General features: G+C 40.9%; 2 protein-coding genes across 11 annotated transcripts in view; both read right to left on the reverse strand.

Moving 5' to 3' along the window:
• LOC107973393 (integrator complex subunit 4) overlaps positions 1 to 7,005 on the reverse strand; it is a 35,811-nt gene extending 28,806 nt beyond the window's left edge. For 6 of the 10 annotated variants that reach the window (XM_063814262.1, XM_063814261.1, XM_054655617.2 and 3 more), the window contains exons 1-3: positions 6,865 to 7,003; positions 3,418 to 3,498; positions 1,300 to 1,420 (exon numbers count right to left, since the gene is read on the reverse strand). In XM_063814262.1, the coding sequence (XP_063670332.1) occupies positions 1,300 to 1,355 (56 nt within the window). In that variant the 5' untranslated portion in view covers positions 1,356 to 1,420; positions 3,418 to 3,498; positions 6,865 to 7,003. Of the gene's footprint in view, positions 1 to 1,299; positions 1,421 to 3,417; positions 3,499 to 6,864 lie in introns of all 10 variants that reach the window. The other 4 variants (XM_063814267.1, XM_063814266.1, XM_054655615.2 and 1 more) reach the window with 4 other exon arrangements.
• A 5,379-nt stretch (positions 7,006 to 12,384) lies between these two features.
• Positions 12,385 to 18,505, reverse strand: part of LOC129135489 (integrator complex subunit 4-like protein 2) — a 49,576-nt gene continuing 43,455 nt past the window's right edge. The window contains 4 exon segments of the mRNA XM_054655632.2: positions 12,385 to 12,731; positions 14,698 to 14,855; positions 17,073 to 17,206; positions 18,097 to 18,212. Of these exon segments, the coding sequence (XP_054511607.2) occupies positions 12,710 to 12,731; positions 14,698 to 14,855; positions 17,073 to 17,206; positions 18,097 to 18,212 (430 nt within the window). The 3' untranslated portion in view covers positions 12,385 to 12,709.

Genomic DNA, 18,505 nt, shown 5'->3' on the forward strand with positions numbered 1-18,505 from the left:
GATGGAGTCTTGCTCTGTTGCCCAGGCTGGAGTGCAGTGATGTGATTTCGGCTCACTGCAACCTCCGTCTCCCGGGTTCTAGAGATTCTCCTGCCTCAGCCTCCCGAGTAGCTGGGACTACTGGTGCATGCCACCACGCCCAGCTAATTTTATGTATTTTTAGTAGAGACAGGGTTTCACCATGTTAGCTAGGATGCTCTTGATCTCCTGACCTCGTGATCTGCCCACCTTGGCCTCCCAAAGTGCTGGGATTACAGGTGTGAGCCACCGCACCCGGCCACATATGAATATCTTTACGATTAAATGATTCTTTGACTTTATGAGGTCACTATCAAGATAAGTGAAGAAATAAAATATTTTATTTTTCAGGATGTTATTTCTGACCTAGTATGTTTCTGTGTTTAAACATTCATATTTATATCTCTATGCCACTTTTTTTTTGACATAGCAGCTGGACTGAGCATCAAACATGTCTGTGAGCTGGCAATGAGTCACCTAAGTACTTTTTTGTATCAAATCTATGATGCCATCATTCTTAAGATGCACCTTTATTTTATGAAATAGTAAGAAACAAAAAACACTATGGGACACCATCAAAATATCTGATTTCAGAGAAGTTACAATAATAAAAAATGTGTATCTTGGAATCAATGAAATGTGGCAATTCCAGTTATCTGAAAGTCTTACAGCTATAATTACACTGAGCTCTTATTACGTATCAAGTACCATGCTAAGTGTTTTTATATTTTATTATCTCATTTATTCTTCATAGAAATGCCATGAGGTAGATGCTGTCTTCATTTTCATTTTGTACAGGGAAACAAGGTACAGAAAGGTTCATAACCAAACAACTAGTAAGTAGAAAAGACAAGATTTGAACAAAGTAGTCTGACTTCCCAGTACATCCTCTTAATTTATCCTTATTGCCTGAGAAAAAGCTTATTAGTCCCTTCAGAACAGAAAAAGTGGTCCCTGGCACTAAACTCTTGAGGAAATCTATCAAGTAGGAGGATACAGAATGTCCTTATTGCCAGATAAAGTCCAGTGTTGTGCTATATGTAATGGAGAGTCACCAGAGGGTTTTTAGCAAGGGAGACGCACAATTGGATTTCCAAGGGTCTAATCTGATCCAACAACAGAATTTGTAATATCTGAAAAAAATGAATAGATCACACATTCCTTAGCTAGTCTTTCCTAAATTTCATTTTACTTATCATTAACTTTCGTGTGATGTCTGAATGCATTCGAAGTATCTTTGAAAGGAACATGCCACATATTTTGGCCAACCCCACATCTTACCCTCGTGTAGTTCGTGCTGTTATTATAAGTTGCAACGCTTTGGCCTGCAGCCTCATGTGATGTATAATCACCACCTGCTTATTCTCCACACCACTCTACATGAATTCCATTTTGTAGGTCTCTTCCATAATCGATAAAGAAAAGATAATTAACAATCAATAAAAATAACATAGTCTTACTTGAGAGCAGCATAGAATTCTACTGTTAAATGACCTTAGGTGAAACTCTTCACTGAGATTTTACATCCCTATGCTTTTAAGTGTGGAAAGAAATTAGTATAGTATGCCTTGTAAAAAGAGAATAAATTATTTTGCCTATTTAAAAAGAAGACTGACCTGGTAATAAAATCATCTTAGTTGATGATGTGAAGATAAGAAAGTTTAATCACTAAGCAAACTGCAAAGCACTGAAAGCACTGCTTCTTACCCTAAATGAAGCCCACTCTGCTGTGGGAACAAATTAATATATATTATGTATGGAAACCCAATCCCCACAAAGTCCTCAAGAATTAAGCATCAGGAACTATTAACCATATGTTAGTTATCCTGACAGACTGTTCCATGGGCCTGGTCTGAGGGAGTTTGGGATGGAAATAAGTGCAAGAAACCATTGTCTATGACCCCAGATCAAGTCCCCGATCTTGCTTGGTTCCATCCAAATAAGCGATTTTCATCAAAATGATGCTTCTCTTTTTCTTCTGTGCTTGCCTCCCAGTGAACACTCTAGGGTCACGGAAACGACTCCAGACTCTCTTACAATTGGCAATAAGACAAGTTAAATTACATGAGTGTCTCAATCCCTTTCTGTAAACAGGGAAGAAACAGTACCAATATCATGAAGTTTCAAGTATCAAATGGAGCATGCAATGTGTTTATCACAGTATCTGGTATACAGCAATGGTAATTCCTTTCCTCTTTTCCTTCCAAATTATTGCTCCCTGGTCCCATCCTTCCAATGTGGCTCAATTATCGGGTTCTAGTCATTAAATGCTACTCTTCTACAATAAGCCACATACCAGGTCTGAGAAAGAGTCTGGATCAGACAAGAGTTCAGCACTGTAGTAGAAAACAGATTCTGGGTATCAGAGGATCTGGTCTCAAGTCCTGACTGTATTACCTATAGCTCTATGAATTTAACCTTGCTGAGCCTTAACTGCCTCATCTCTAAAATAGACTTAATACTTATTCCTATCTAATGGGATTATTATGAGGGTTAATTAAGCTAATAGACTTGAAATCATTTAGTGAACTGTAATGTAACAATAACAGTCACCATCATTAGCTTCCTCCTGGGTCATTTACAGACTCCCTATCTGGAAGACTTGACCTGCAAGAGATCACCAAGTCTCAATACTTAGGTGCAAAGGGGAACGGCTCAAAGCTAAAAAGAAATAAACTAGCGACAAATAAAATTAAAGCCTACTTAATGAACTACCCAGGACCTTTTAACGTTGAAGAGATGGTACAGGCTAAAGATATAAACAACCTTAACTGAGTTGGGCTACATTTTCAGATGAAAGATTCATGACAGTAGCGACAGCATTTCACCATGTTGGCCAGGCTGGTCTCAAACTCCTAACCTTAAGTGATGCGCCCATCTCAGCCTCCCAAAGTGCTGGGATTACAGGTGTGAGCCACCGCACCCGGCCCAACTGCCACATTTTATAGAAGAGAAAAAATCCAGGGAATTTAAGTAACTTGCTCAATATCACTCAGCAAATCAGAGGAAGACCTGGGACTAGGACCCAGGTCCCCTGAGTCCACAGTAAGTGCTGCGTCCCCTAGTTATGCTCCTTCTCATATCACTAACTTCTGTCATAGCCTAAAATTAGGGAGGCCACAGCAGAGGTACAGAGCTACAGGAAGGCCTCTGGCTCCGCCTTGGACCAGACAATTCCTGGACAGAGACCTATTTGAAGGGAAGGTCTGAATAAGCTTACCTGTGTTGCTGCTGCTGAGGCCAAATCACTCTGCTTCAAATACAAAGGGGCAGCTACATGCCACAACTTTTCCTGCAAGGCCTACAGAGACAGAGCTATAGGAAGGCCTCTGGCTCTGCCTTGGACCAGACAATTCCTGGACAGAGACCTGTTTGAAGGGAAGGTCTGAATAAGCTTACCTGTTTCGCTGCTGCTGAGGCCAAATCACTCTGCTTCAAATACGAAGGGGCAGCTACATTCCACGACTTTTCCTGCAAGGCCTACACAGACAAATCAGGAGGGAACAGAATACCAACGTCACAAAGACTGGCATATCATTTGGAATTTACATTTTTGTTTTCCTTTGAAAGTCTACCATGAACAGGACTTCTCAATTAATCTTATTCTTTTAACCCAATAAGCTGTATCTATTATGGAGAAAGATGAGACCAATGGTTTGGGCTAAATGAATTCCCACCCATTTGATCCAATTCTTGGCCCAAAGGCTCTGTGTCCCAGATCAGTGCTTCTGGAAGCAGAGGACAGGAACCATGAAACCTTCACCAGAATGCGCAGGCAAGCCAGCTTCCGGGCTCTAGGCACTCCTTGTTCCCAGAGCCACTGGACTAACCCAAGCCACCTAGATACTTCTTCCTTGACTGTGGTTCTTTTTTCTTTTCCCCTATGCTCATTATGTTATAAGCCCCAACCACTTTACCAACATATTCAACTAGAAATCAAGCAGCTTTCCTAGATTTCTCCCTCTTTCAATCTTCTACATTCAAAACCACCACTAAGAGCCACGATTTTACCTTCCATCTCTCTCACCTATCCATCCACATGACCTCATCTCTTGCACAAACTTCTGTGACAGCCTCTTATTTTCTCAGTCCTTCTGAATTACAGATGTAATCAAATGACATTACAGAAAACCTAGACTAACACTGTCCAATAGAAATATAACATGAGCTATATATAATTTTAAATACTCTCATAGCCACAGTTTTTAAATTACAAAGATGTAAGTTAATTTTGAAGATACAAAGACTAAGTTAATTTTTTAAAAAAGTTTATTTAACCCAGTATATCTAAGATATTAACATTTCACCACGCAGTATTTTTTAAATTATTAATTAGATAGTTTACATTTTCTTTTCATACTAAGTCTGAGAAATCCAGTGTGTATTTTGCACTTAATAACACATCTCAGTTTGGACTAACAACTTTTCAAGTGCTCAAGAGTCCCATGTATCTGGTGGCTATCAAACAGTGGTAGGTCTAAACTACACATAAACTATAGGAATTTCTGGAATATTTACTTCTAATCATTTCTTGTATGCATGTTTTTTGACAGTTGTAGTCAGAAAGCAGAATTAAGTTTGGGGATTAGATCATAATCCCAAAACATACAATCACAAATGTTGAAATCCTGACATCCAAATTCTGGGGAAGTGATTAGTGTGTTTTGGGTTGCATGCAGGATAGTTGCATCATGTTAGTTGTATCATGTTAGGCACAACTATTACCATGTTATTGTCTTTATTTGGAAATTAAATATGGCTTTAGGAGATGTGTATGAGTGCCAAGCTGACAAGAGGTGGACTTGTGGACCTAATTTTAGGTATCAGCTTGACCAGATTAAGGAATATCAGAAACCTGGTAAAACATTATTTTGTTTTACACATTGAGGGTGTGTCTATGAGAGTGTTTCCAGAAGAGATTAGTGTATAAATCTGAGTGTACTAGGTGGAGACTATCTGCCCTCAATGTTGGCGGGCACCATCCAATCAGCCAGTGGCCAGGAGAGAACAAATACTTAAGACAAAATGGGCTGGGAGCGGTGGCTCATGCCTGTAATCCTAGCACTTTGGAAGGTCGAGGTGGGCGGATGACCTGAGGTCAGGAGTTCGAGACCAGCCTGACCAACATGGCAAAACCCTGTCTCTGCTAAAAATACAAAACTTAGCCAGGCATGGTGGTGCACACCTGTAATCCCAGCTACTTGGGAGGCTGAGACAGGAGAATTGCTTGAACCCAAGAGGCAGAGGTCGCAGCAGTGAGCCGAGATCACGCCACTGTATTCAGCCTGGGTGATAAGCTGAGACTCTGTCTCAAAAACAAACAAACAAACAAAAAAAAAAAACAAAAAAAATGCAAAATAGCAAAACAGACTCTCTGGGTTCTGCTGCTTGGATATCAGAAATCTGACTCCATGAAAGTGCATTATCACAATACTGACTTTGTGTATAAGCATTGAGTGTGTACATAAAATGTTGAAACTTCCTCGATAAATGAGATATCCTTTTCGTACATCTGCATTTGTGAAAGATAAAATTTCTTGAGATCTCAGCTCTTTGGGTGACTGCATATGCAGTGGTGACCCAGCACAGTTTCCATCAATCTCATCAAAAGACTTGAGGTTGTTGGGCACAGTATTTCAGATGACCAGAGTTAAAAAGCTGGGTATACACAATTAACAACCAAAGTGATATGCATTTATACCTTTCCCTTTATGACCAATTTCTTTATAAATATGGCTCATCTGCTCATAACTGTTAGACCCACCCAAATGTTATTAGTAACCTGAGTGTTTATGCTTGCAAAAATGTATGTTATTATTGTCTGTTTTATTATATTAAGTGGTGTATAAAGTATTCTGTTGTGTTTTTATGTTTCTCAAATAAGTTCCCCTTTAAAAAATAAATATCTTTAAATTTTTTAAATTATTTCTTCCATAATTATATTTTGGGGATTTTGATATTTTCTGGGCTGTGGTTTTGGGATTTTAGACTTTAGGGATTTTAGTCTTTTGGAATTTAAACAGTTTAGGACTATGATGTTCTGGACTATCTTTTGGGATTATGATTGGCTCCCCTTCTTTTCGGTACATAACATTACACCCTAAGTATTTTGTCATGTTGTTGTATAATTCTTCATAAAGAATTACTGACTGCAGAATATACTGCTAGGTAGCTGTACCAAAATTTATTTAGCTTTTTTCCTGTTATTAAACACACTTGCCTTGGGTTCTGGCTCTGGGCCCCTTACCTACACTGTCACTCCTTGTCATTGAATAACCAACAATTATGTGTTCTTTTTAGGAGTAATCACTTCTCTTTCCTCACCATATTTTGCTACTATAGAAAAGTGGATTCTTCTCCATGGCCTCCTTGAATTCCTGGGGTTTCACAGAGGCTTGGAAAAGCCAAACAACTCTGCAAAGGGGCATGAAGGAACTTCTTGGAGTGATGAAAATGTTCTACGACTTTAAAGAACAGATGTTCTTTAAAAAAAAATTTAGTTTTTTTGAATAGTTAATACATACTTAAGGTATAGCATTCAAAGGATATACAATTAAATTAAATTAAATTAAATTAGTCCCCCTTCCTACGCCTGTGCCCTGTAGCCCTGCCACCCTGTATACCTTCCCAGAGGCAACTACTATTACCAGTTTCTTTTGAATTTTGAGATATGCCATGCATTTACAAAAAGTACTGGTTTTCTTTGCTTTCTTCTTTTTTAGGGGAGGAATGTGAGTGTGTGTGTGTTTGTGTATTACCTAACCATCTCAGCATTCATAGAAAGCTGCCTCATTACTTTTTAATAGCAACATCAAATTCTGAATAGAAATGGAAACTGTGGGAAACCTTAAGGTCTGAGTCACTTGGGAAGCTGTCTGTTTCAGAGCCGGCATAACACATCAGGTTTCACAGTAGCCTGGAAAAAACTGTCCACTGGACTATGCCACTTCCTCCCATCTCATGCTTGGTGGGTAACGTTATGATAGTTAACGATGCCTCCTGGGGACTTTGACATCAAGAAGGAGATGCCTACAAAGGGGCAAAGAGTAAATTACTCTCAAAGTGATTGAAGAATTAATGTATGATAGATATCACTTCTTATTCATTTGGGTTGCTTGAACTGGTCCTGGAAGGCCTACCCAAAGCATGGGAACCCAGCACAATGAAAGCCAAGACCATAGACTAGCTAAGCCCAACTGTGAAGTATGAGTTTGGTGGCCAGATGGTCTCTTCCTTTCACTTCTCTGATTTTTCTCTTGCAAGAGACAGCCCTGAAGTATTCTACTTCAGAAGCATTTGTGTTTCCTCTCCAGGAAGATTCTGCCTTCTATGACAATTATACAGAATACAGACCAACTGACTGTACATTAACTAACTGATTCCAAATGTTATTTTATTCCCCTGCCCCAGAATTGTAGCAGTTGTTCTGAAGTGCACAGAACAAGATGTAACCCAATCCAACACAATTAGCCATAAGAAATCTGAACTTCTGTACAAACAAAAATGGAAACTTGTTAGCTCTGGGAAAAATCCTGTGTCCCAGTGTTTCCTCTCTTTGTCACTTTATGCTCACAATTCTTAGGAAGCCTCAGTCTAGACATCCATCAGGAGACTACGGGCTCTAATGAGAAAGGTACACTGAGCACATTCTATGTGCACTGTACTGTGCTAGCTGTTTCCTTACTTGAGCTCACTTAATTCTCACAATATGAATTGCAATTAATCCTATTTCACTGAACAGGAAACTAAAGATCAGAATTTAAGTGGCTTGCCTAAGGTCACAGAAAAAAACAACAAAACGACATGAACTAGACAGAGTCAGCTCTGACTCCAAAAGTATTTTTTTAACCATATCATATTGCATCTCATTTATTTATTTGCTATTAAACTCTTTTCATTTATTTATTAATTACATCAAACACAGATGAGACCAAAACTAATTTAAAACTAGATACGACTAGGCGCGGTGGCTCACACCTGTAATCCTAGCACTTTAGGAGGCCAAGGTGGGTGGATTGCCTGAGCTCAGGAGTTCGAGACCAGCCTGGGCAACACGGTGAAACCCCATCTCTACTAAAATACAAAAAATTAGCCGGGCCTGGTGGAGTGCGCCTGTAGTCCCAGCTATTCGGGATGCTGGGGCAGGAGAATTGCTTGAACCTGGGAGGCAGAGGTTGCCGTGAACCGAGATCGCACCACTGCACTCCAGCCTGAACGACAGAGGGAGACTCCATCTCCAAAAAAAAACAACAACAACTGGATACACTGGGCCACTTTTCTTTAGATGCTATCAGGCAGAGCAAAACAGTTCCTCCCAGGAACACACACATTAGCAATCTATATGATGCCACTATGCCACTATGTGTAAACACATTTACATATAGTGATTCTTTTTAAGCTTACACAATAGGCTGAATTAATTATTTAAATCACTATTAAAGATAGTCAAAAAGATTCTGGATGTGCAAATCAAATGCAGTTTATTTTTTTCAATCTCTTAGAATCTCTAAAAATCAAATTTATAATTATGTCTCTTAGTAGCTTAGTAGCGCAAAAAGGAATGTTAGGAAATACAAAATAAATACAAAGTCTTGGTGACTTCTAAAACGCCATCTTTATTCCTGCACCTAGATGATGACAGATTACAAACGTGTATTTCTACTCTTTAATTACTAGACCAGTTCCAATACTACACAATAGGCGCTCTCCCTAAAAGACAATAAAAGTTTCAAAGCAAAAAGAGGATTTTAAAGAATTCAACTAAAAAATCCCATGTTCTTCAATGGTTAGTGTGTAAAAGAATTCCCATAAGAAAAGTAGTACATTTCTTTCTATCTCTAATAAATGAAGCCCCTTCTGTTTCAGGTTATAATGAGCTATTTTACTCCAAAAGAACAATTCTCTATTATGGAACACTTCTAAGGTGATATGGTTCCTGAAACAACAGTGTGTATAGCAACAGCACTTTCATGGACTTAACACAAAAATGTAAACTTTGAAAAACAGGAGGTCACTATTCATACTGAGAAATAGCAGACAAATGACTGCAGCATTCCTTAAAAGACAATCCCCTTCAACCCTGCTAGTGAGTTTAAACATGATTACATTTATAAAATTTGATTTAGTTACAAAATGTCAAGAGCATGTCCAGTATGTTAAATAAGCCATAGTTAGTCTAAATTTTTTTTTTTTTTTGAGATGGAGTCTCGCTCTGTCACCCAGGCTGCAGTGCAGTGGCGTGATCTCTGCTCACCACAAGCTCTGCCTCCCAGGTTCGTACCATTCTCCTGCCTCAGCCTCCCGAGTAGCCGGGACCACAGGCGCCCGCCACCATGCCTGGCTAATTTTTTGTATTTTTAGTAGAGACGGGGTTTCATCGTGTTAGCCAGGATGGTCTCCATCTCCTGAGCTCGTGATCCGCCCACCTCGGCCTCCCAAAGTGCTGGGATTACAGGCGTGAGCCACCGCGCCCGGCCAGTTAGTTTAAATTTTAAAGCAAACATCCATAAATGTCCAACTATTATCTATGTAACTGATATTCTCAAAATGCTTTTACCATATATCATTACAATAATCTTCACAACAGTTCTACAGGTGCAAGCCACAGCATCTGGCTCATAGGTGAGATCTTCATTGGGTTAAATGGCTGTTTGGATTACAAAACAGGGCACTGTGTATGACAGTGAAATTTGTTTTACACTCATACTAACAAATACGTGGCTCCAGTCCTCATCAGAGAACCTTCCGTATGAAAGGCTAACATTTCACTCCATAACAACTCAGAAAGTGTAAGTTGTGGAGAACCCCAGGGGTCAACTGATCTAATCTCACGTGATACAGGAATCCCCTGTAAATCACTGCACATCACAGAATATGGATTTTAGAGTTGACAAAGCTGAACTCAAATCCTCGTTCTGCCTCTTCTTAGCAAATTACTTCATGTCTACAATGATGGTTGTAAAGCGTCGCAGGTGCCCTCACTGCTATGGTCCATCTGCTTCCCTTTCCAGATTTTTCACCATCCTGCCTGTGCTCCTGAATACACACTCAAGCTAGAAACACAGAGCCCCAAACTTAGGACAGTGATCTGGCCGGCCACTGCCTAGCAAGACTATCATCTCAGGAAACCCAGACCATGAAGGCGAGTACCTTCTAAGAGCCAGCACTGCAGCTGATCACCAAATTGGGCAGCTTTTGTGCCTTTTGCACTTGCTTTAGTGCCAACAGGATAAAACTGTCAAGGACAAAATCTAAATGTTTATTTAGGTGGGGATGAGTCAGGAAGTAGACTTTATTTTACTGGGCTCAGGGCCAACAACCTCATTCAGTGGCCTCCAAAACTAAACACTTTGTTGAGGGAGAAGAGAAATCGCTTCACAAGAGGTATAGAAAGGACTGGAATCTCCGCTTACAGAGCTGTGGACTGCCCAGAACTTACAGCAGGGTCAGCAAATTTTTTCTGTAAAAGGTCAAATAGTAAATATGTTAAGTTTTACAGGCCGTATGGTCTCTGTGGCAACTACTCAGCTCTGTGATTGTAGCATGAAAGCAACTATAGACAATACCTAAACAAATGAGCGTGGCTGTGCTTCAATCAGATCTTACATACAAAAGCAGGCAACAGGCCAGCTTTGGTCCACAGGCTGTAGTTTGGTGACTCCTAGTTTAGAGTACTGTTACTGGCACATCACAGGCACACAATAAATATCAAGTATATGATTCAATGTACAGTGGCAAGAGAACAAACTGTCATGCTAAAATCATTTCAACCTTAAAAATAATTCAGCTTTCCCTATCTTTTATTGTTACTGATTACAGTGATGGTATTCAGGTGAACACTCTGCCATTTGGAATATCATTTAGGCTTAGCCTGTGCAGCTAATGCAGCTTCTTCACACCACACAGCCATCTTTGACATATTTCAACTTGTTAATGATTCATGTTCTGCAGCCTTTTTGGCTGATGCTATCACTGCAAAGCAGTGATATGTGTGAGTCCATTCATTACGGTAACAAGCTTTCACTCAAGCTTTGTTTCTTGCAGTATCTATCATTTCTAGTGTGATCTCCTCCACTGATTTTTAAAAATCCAGTCAACAGTAGGATTTTCTTGTTGAACTGTGAAGGCCTGTGCTTGGTAGGGACTTTGTGAATCATCCCTGCTTGGGTCCCAGAGCTACTGGAGGGCCCATCACTGGAGTGGCTGGTGAGACCCTCCAAGGCATGAGAGTTGCTATGGGCCTCTGTGTGGCTTCTAGAGGCTTCCCAGGGGCACAAAGACTATGTGACCCAGGTGGAAGCTCAGGAGGCTCACGCTGGACACATGCTGCACACTCTGGCTCCCCTGTGGCTGCAGCTGCACCCACCTACCCAGCATTCTCCCCATGACCTGTCCAGCCCAAGCCCACGGCACTCCCAGGAGAGCCCAGGACACCCTCAACTTTTTATTGGATTACTAGAGTATCAGACCACCCATTTATCTCTCAGTTCCTCACTCCCACCCCTGCACCCAGCAAGTCACCAAGTCCCCCAGGTGAGTAAACTGGAGCTAACAGCAGTTGGTACTTACGGCATATACTGGATTTGGCTCACTCACACGTGGTATTCCTATCTTCATCTACTATATCTTCCTGGACTACATAAGCTGCAAAGTTAAAAACTGCATTTCTCAGATTCCCTTGAGCTAGGTTCCAGACGTGATTTATTATCAGTCAATCAAACACATTCGCATGAGTTTTGTATAGGGAACAATGTGAAGTCGGAAGAAAGGCAGAATGCAAGACACGGTTCTGGAGCCAGCAGCTTTATTGGTAGCATCCTGACTCAATAGGCAGCTTTCCTGATAATAGCAGGAACATCAGCCTCCTTGGTGGCCCACTCATTGTGTGGCTCTGGAAATCATTCCTGGATATTCCACCTAGTCTGTTTCTTTAGCTTTCCCAACAACTCTGTGAGCCATGTAACATTCTGTAATAAATTTCTTTCTGCTTAAATTAGTTAAAAGCCTCTTTTGTTTTCTGCAAATGAACCCTTGACTAAGATCAAACAACTACAAGTCATGCGTTGTTTAACGATGGAGATACATTCTGAGACATACACTGTTATGTGATTTTGTCTCACAAACGTCATAGAGTATATTTACACAAATCCAAATGGTATAGCCTACTACACACCTAGGCTATATGGGATAGTCTGTTGCTCCTAGGCTACAAATCTGTACAGCATGTTACTGTACTAAAGACTGTAGGCAACTGTAACACTGGTTACAATGGTAAATATTGATAAATATGGTAAACAATGGTAAATATCTGTGTATCTAAACATAAAAAAGGTACAGTAAAAATATAATCATGGGACCACCACAACGTTGTTATTCAGTGCATGACTGTATTAGCTCAGACGTTAACCAAAATGAGTCTGCCTTCAAAGCTCCATTCACTCAATCTCTATACTACACCACTGCAGTTCTGGGAGGCTGTTCTCCCTCAGGTCTCCCAGCTCTTCTAATGTCTGCTGAAGTTGGAATTCTCTTCTGCACATGGACTACGAAACTGACATGCTCAGTTATCATTTCATACTAGCTAAAGGATCTTCTCCTTTGTGAAGCATCCCTCACCACTACTACTGTGATGGGTCGGGGCCTTTCATCTGTTTTTCCACAGCATCTATGCTTCTCTTCACTGTATCATTTATCAAATTGATGATTTCTGCGTCCTGTAATAAACAGTGAGTACCTTAAGAACAAATGTCATTTCTTATTTCTCTCTACCCTCAGCAACTGGCTTATTAGAATAAACAAATAGTTAATGCTGCTAAGTGAATGAATGACCTAATATAATGGGAAAACATAACTTGGAGGATGGTTCAGTTGGCCGGCTTTATAACATGTTAAGATGCAATAATGGACAGGAAAGCATGAACAAAGTACAAAGCGCTGTTATCCACCATCATAAGTCTTTGTCTATATCCATCTTGTCTACATGGGCTCTCTAAGGGCAGAATCCTAGCTAGCTGATCTGTATCTAGCACAGAGCTTGTTTCTTAGTGTATGGAATGAAATCATCCACTAAAAATTATTAGTTGAATGTGGCTGGTGCCAAATACTCTTCCGGGCAGATCGAAAGAGATCTCAACCAAGATACAAATGATATAATATAATATTTTTCTTTCTTTCTCTTTTTTTTTTGAGATGGAGTCTCACTCTGTTGCCCAGACTGGAGTGCAGTGGCGTGATCTTGGCTCACTGCAAGCTCCGCCTCCCGAGTTCAAGCGATTCTTATGCCTCGATCTCCCAAGTAGCTGGGATTACAGGCTACTATTTTTAGTAGAGACGGGGTTTCACTCAGCAGGGCTGGTCTTGAACTCCCAGCCTCAAGTGATCCTCCCGCCTCGGTCTCCCAAAGTGCTGGGATTACAGGCATGAGCCACTGCACCTGGCCTATATAATATTTTTCTCTTTTAAGAGCAAACAATAAAGAATTTAAACTCATTTGCTTTTAGCAAAAGCAGTACTGTTTGCTCTTAAAAGACATAATTTTTTAATCTTTTAAGAGCAAACAATACTGCTTTTGCTAAAAGCAAATGAGTTTAAATTCTTTTCATATCATTCAGGCCATTTTGAGGAAGGTCTGGCAGAGCCTTTTGGTTGTTCCCCAATATCTTTCTCCCATTCTTCCTGAGTATTAGAGTCATCGCATGTAAACCAGGCATTAGTCACCCAGAATAAAGACTGCATGTCCTCGCTCCTTGAAGTGAGAGATGGCCATGTGACTTAAGTTCTAGTCAATGGAATGCAAGTAAAATTAGAGTGTACAACTTTTGGGAAGTGTCTTTAAACAAACCACAGAGTGGAGATGATACCTTTCTCTTCCTGTTTCCTTTTCCCCACAGGATGGAATACAGGGGGGACAGTTAGATTCTGAATTGTTAAGCAGAGCTGCTTGATGCAGAAGATGAAGACACAGGAAAGAATGAGCCTAGGCCGGGCACAGTGGCTCACGCCTGTAATTCCAGCACCTTGGGAGGCCGAGGCGGGAGGATCACTTGAGCTCAGGAGTTTGAGACCGGCCTGGCCACCATGGTGAAACCTCGACTCCACAAAAAAAAAAAAAAAAAAAGCCAAAATTAGCCGGGTGTGGTGGCAGATGCCTGTGGTCCCAGCTACTTGGGAGGCTGAAGTGGGAGAATCACTTGAGCCCAGGAGGCTGCAGTTGCAGTGAGCTGATATTATGCCACTGCACTCCAGCCTGGGTGACAGGGTGAGACCCTGTCTCAAAAAAAAAAAAAAAAAAAAAAAGAATGGGCAAGCCTAGATCCTTGATGGTCATCTCAGCCCTGTCCTGCCTATGAGGAAGAATTAAACTTTGCTCCTGTTTTAGCCACTGTTACTTTGCATTTTGGTCACTCATCCTAATATATAAAATTAAAAAACTAAAAACAGGTTCTTTGTAACTATTTCTGTTGTGTACTAATCATCAATCGAGTCATGAATATAAAGAGCTCTTTTAAAAAATATGTTCAAACCACAATCTAATCCAAATATAAACAGACCATAAAACCGTGTGTGAATGTAGACCAATAGAGTCAGAATATCAAGCCTAGTAACCAACACCAGAATTCAGAACAGTCAAGCTGAGTGTAACAGCACTAACTCTGTCAGATGAAGGGATGATTACCCTACCTGATGGTGAATTCCAGCAGCTCCTGGGCTCCCTGAGGGTCCAAGTGCTGAAGACTATACACTCTTTCAAGGCTCTGCTGCAGGAACTGCTGCGAAGGATCCTCTTGAGGTATGATGCTGGGAGAAACAGCTGATGACACCAGTTTTCTACCTGGTAACTAAGCAAACACAGTGGGATTATAGAGTCATTAAGTTTGGTGGCTCAGCTTTTGGTAACACACACACAAACACATAAAAGCATATTAAAAATGTGAGCTAAACAAAACAAAGGGGAAAAAAGGCTAGGAGATTCTATAAATAACATTTCTCCCCTTCCTCAGCAACAATTGGGAGTTAAAGAGAAAGAGACAAAATGCAAACATGGTCTACCCAATACAGCCACAGCGCCAGGAGAAAAACAGAAAGGTATAATATTTTCTATTGCTAACTGAAATAAATGGGCCAACCATAGGAAGGAGACTAAAAATTAAACTGTTGCTACATCTTTTTTTTTTTTTAGACAGAGTTTCACTCTTGTTGCCTAGAGTGCAATGGTACCATCTCGGCTCACTGCAACCTCCGCCTCCCAGGTTCAAGTGATTCTCTTGCCTCAGCCTCCTGAGTAGCTGGGATTAGAGGTGGCCGCCCCCAGACCCAGCTAATTTTGTATTTTTAGTAGAGACAGGGTTTCTCCACGTTGGTCAGGCTGGTCTCGAACTCCTGACCACAGTTGATCCGCCTGCCTCAGCCACCCAGACTGCTGGGATTACAGGCGTGAGCCACTGCACCCGGCCACATTTATCTTTAAAACACTATCTTATCTTTCACTTGAAGGAAGAGTAATGATTTATTCCCAAATAAACTTATATAGCATACAATTTTTTCATGAGAATAATTTTTTTTTATTTTTGGCCTAGCCCTTCAGATATACTTATTCTTACTGTTAAAAGTGGTTACCTTTTAAGATGGATGGGGAGGAGAGAGCAAAGAGTATTTCACTTTTCATTTTGTATCTACTTGTTTTTTGTTTTTTTTTTTTGAGATGGAGTCTCACTCTGTCGCTCAGGCTGGAGTGCAGCGGCGCAATCTTGGCTCATTGCAACCTCTGCCTCCTGGGTTCAAGCAATTCTCCTGCCACAGCTTCCCGAGTAGCTGGGACTACAGGTGCCCACCACCATGCCCAGTTAATTTTTGTATTTTTAGTAGAGATGAGGTTTCACCATGTTGGCCAGGCTGGTCGTGAACTCCTGTCCTCAGATGATCCACCCGCCTCAGCCTCCCAAAATGCTTAGATTACAGGCATGAGCCACCGCACCTGGCCTCATTTTGTATATTACTCCAGATAAAGTGATTTGGAGTCACCCAAGCAGGGATGAGTTAATGCAAATAGAGAGATTGGAAGAGTACCTGGGCCACAGCATTCACGAAGTGTTTGCTATTATTATTATGATCCATTTTTAAATTTTCTTCTTTATACCTCTAGGTTTTAAAAATAGTAAAGGTTTTATTTTTAAAAAATAAGCACTTGTGGAGAATCATGGCTATATGTAATAGTTAAAATATAACAATTTAGGCTGGGTGTGGTGGCTCACGCCTGTAATCCCAGCACTTTGGGAGGCCGAGGCAGGCAGATCACGAGGTCAGGAGATCAAGACCATCCTGGCTAACATGGTGAAACCCCGTCTCTACTAAAAAATACAAAAAATTAGCCGGGTGTGGTGGCAGGTGCCTGTAGTCCCAGCTACTCGGGAGGCTGAGGCAGGAGAATGGAGTGAACCTGGGAGGCGGAGCTTGCAGTGAGCCAAGATCGCGCCACTGCACTTCAGCCTGGGCGACACAGCGAGACTTCGTCTCAAAAAGTAATAATAATAAAAATAAATAAATAAATATATATATGTATATATATGTATATATATGTGTATATATATATGTGTGTGTGTATATATATATATGACAATTTAAATTCTTGATCTAAAATATAATCTATTCTTCCAGGTTCCTTTCTTCTTGCCTAATATCAATAACCCAGGGACACCAAAAAAAATGAACCATCTTAAAAGGTAAAGGATACAAAAGCAAAAGTATAAAACAATGGCAAAGAGCCCAAGAGAGAAAGAGAATGAACAAACAAGTTTTCAGAGAATATATGGACTGCTTTCTACTATTTAATAACCACAAAGCACAAAAAATAAAAAGCCAAAAACAAGCTGCACACAGTGGTGCTCACCTGTAATCACAGCGACTTGGGAGGCTGGGCCAGGAGGATGGCTTAAGCCCAGGAGTTTGAGACCGCCCCGGGCAACATAACAAGACCCCCATCTCAAAGGAAAACATGAACAAAAATACCCCTACCCCGTGCAAAATAAAAACAAGGACAACAGATGTTTTCAACATACCCTCAAGGCAGGAACAAGATGAGAAAGACTGTCTCGGAGGTAGGCATAGTGCCTGAAGGTGTGATCTGAGAACAATGCTCGCATTGTTGGACAGGTTTTAGCAGCATTGAAAATAAGTACCAAAACTGCAATATCTGATAGATCACTGGGTTAAGTAAACTTGGAAGTATAAAAGGTTGGCCAGATTCTGGCACTCTCACTTTCCACCTCCAAAATCTCCATCAAGAGACTATGATTTTCTAATAATCAAAGAAATGCAAATACAAACAACAAAATACATTCCCCTACTCCCTCCACACCCCCAATTACCAAAGGTTTTTAAAAATGCCAGAGACTGCCAAGAATACAAAAAAATGGAAATGATTTTGCCTATAAAGTAAGCAACTATATTGCCTATCAAAGTACATACTGGCCAGGCATGGTGGCTCACGCCTGTAATCCCAACACTTTGGGAGGCTGAGGCGGGTGGATCAGTTGAGGTTAGGAGTTTGAGACCAGCCTGGGCAACAAGGTAAAACCCCGTCTCTACTAAAAATACAAAAATTAGCCGGGAGTGGTGGCAGGCACCTGTAATCCCAGCTACTTGGGGGGCTGAGGCAGGAGAATCATTTGAATCCGGGAGGTGGAGGTTGCAGTGAGCCGGGGTGGTGCCACTGCACTCCAGCCCAAGCAACAGGTTAGGAATTTGAGACCAGCCTGGCCAACATGGTGATACCCCGTGTCTACTAAAAATACAAAAATTAGCTGGGTGTGGTAGCGGGCGCCTATAATCTCAGCTACTCAGGAGGCTGAGGCAGGAGAATTGCTTGAACCCGGGAGGCAGAGGTTTCAGTGAGCCGAGATCAGGCCACTGCACTCCAGCCTGGGTGACAGAATGAGACTCTGTCTTCAAAAAAAAAAAAAAAAAAAAAAAAGGAAAGAAAAGCAAAGAAAAGAAAACTCAGACCACCCTAGCTACACTGCAGAAGGAGATGCCAAAGCTGCCTGCCAACACATCAGGGCCCATCCTAAGCACAGAGGATACAAGCTGGATCATCCATGTCTGGTTCAGCTGTGTCAAAAAATGGGTGGGTGCTCAGAAGCTCTGGCACCAAGGGAAGCACCAGGGTTGGATGCCGACTTCCCAGAAACTTCAAGCACCTGAAACAAACAAATAAGAATGCACATCAACAAATTAGTAAAGTTAGTCCTTTGAAAAGTACTAGGAACTGGAATCAGAAAACCTGAACTGGAATCAGAAAACCTGAATTGGAATTGGAAATTCTCAACCATATACTTTTGCTAACTCTATGACTTCAGATAAGTCACCCAGTTATTCTGGAACTTGGTTAATTCATCTAAAAAAACTGGTTATTATAAAGATAAAAGAACTGTTTATTTAACCAACAGCCATTTCCCCCATCTTTCTTCCTGAGAGAGCCCTGATTTTACTC

Source organism: Pan troglodytes, chromosome 6 (genome assembly GCF_028858775.2).
Source record: "Pan troglodytes isolate AG18354 chromosome 6, NHGRI_mPanTro3-v2.0_pri, whole genome shotgun sequence".
Lineage (NCBI taxonomy): Eukaryota > Metazoa > Chordata > Mammalia > Primates > Hominidae > Pan > Pan troglodytes.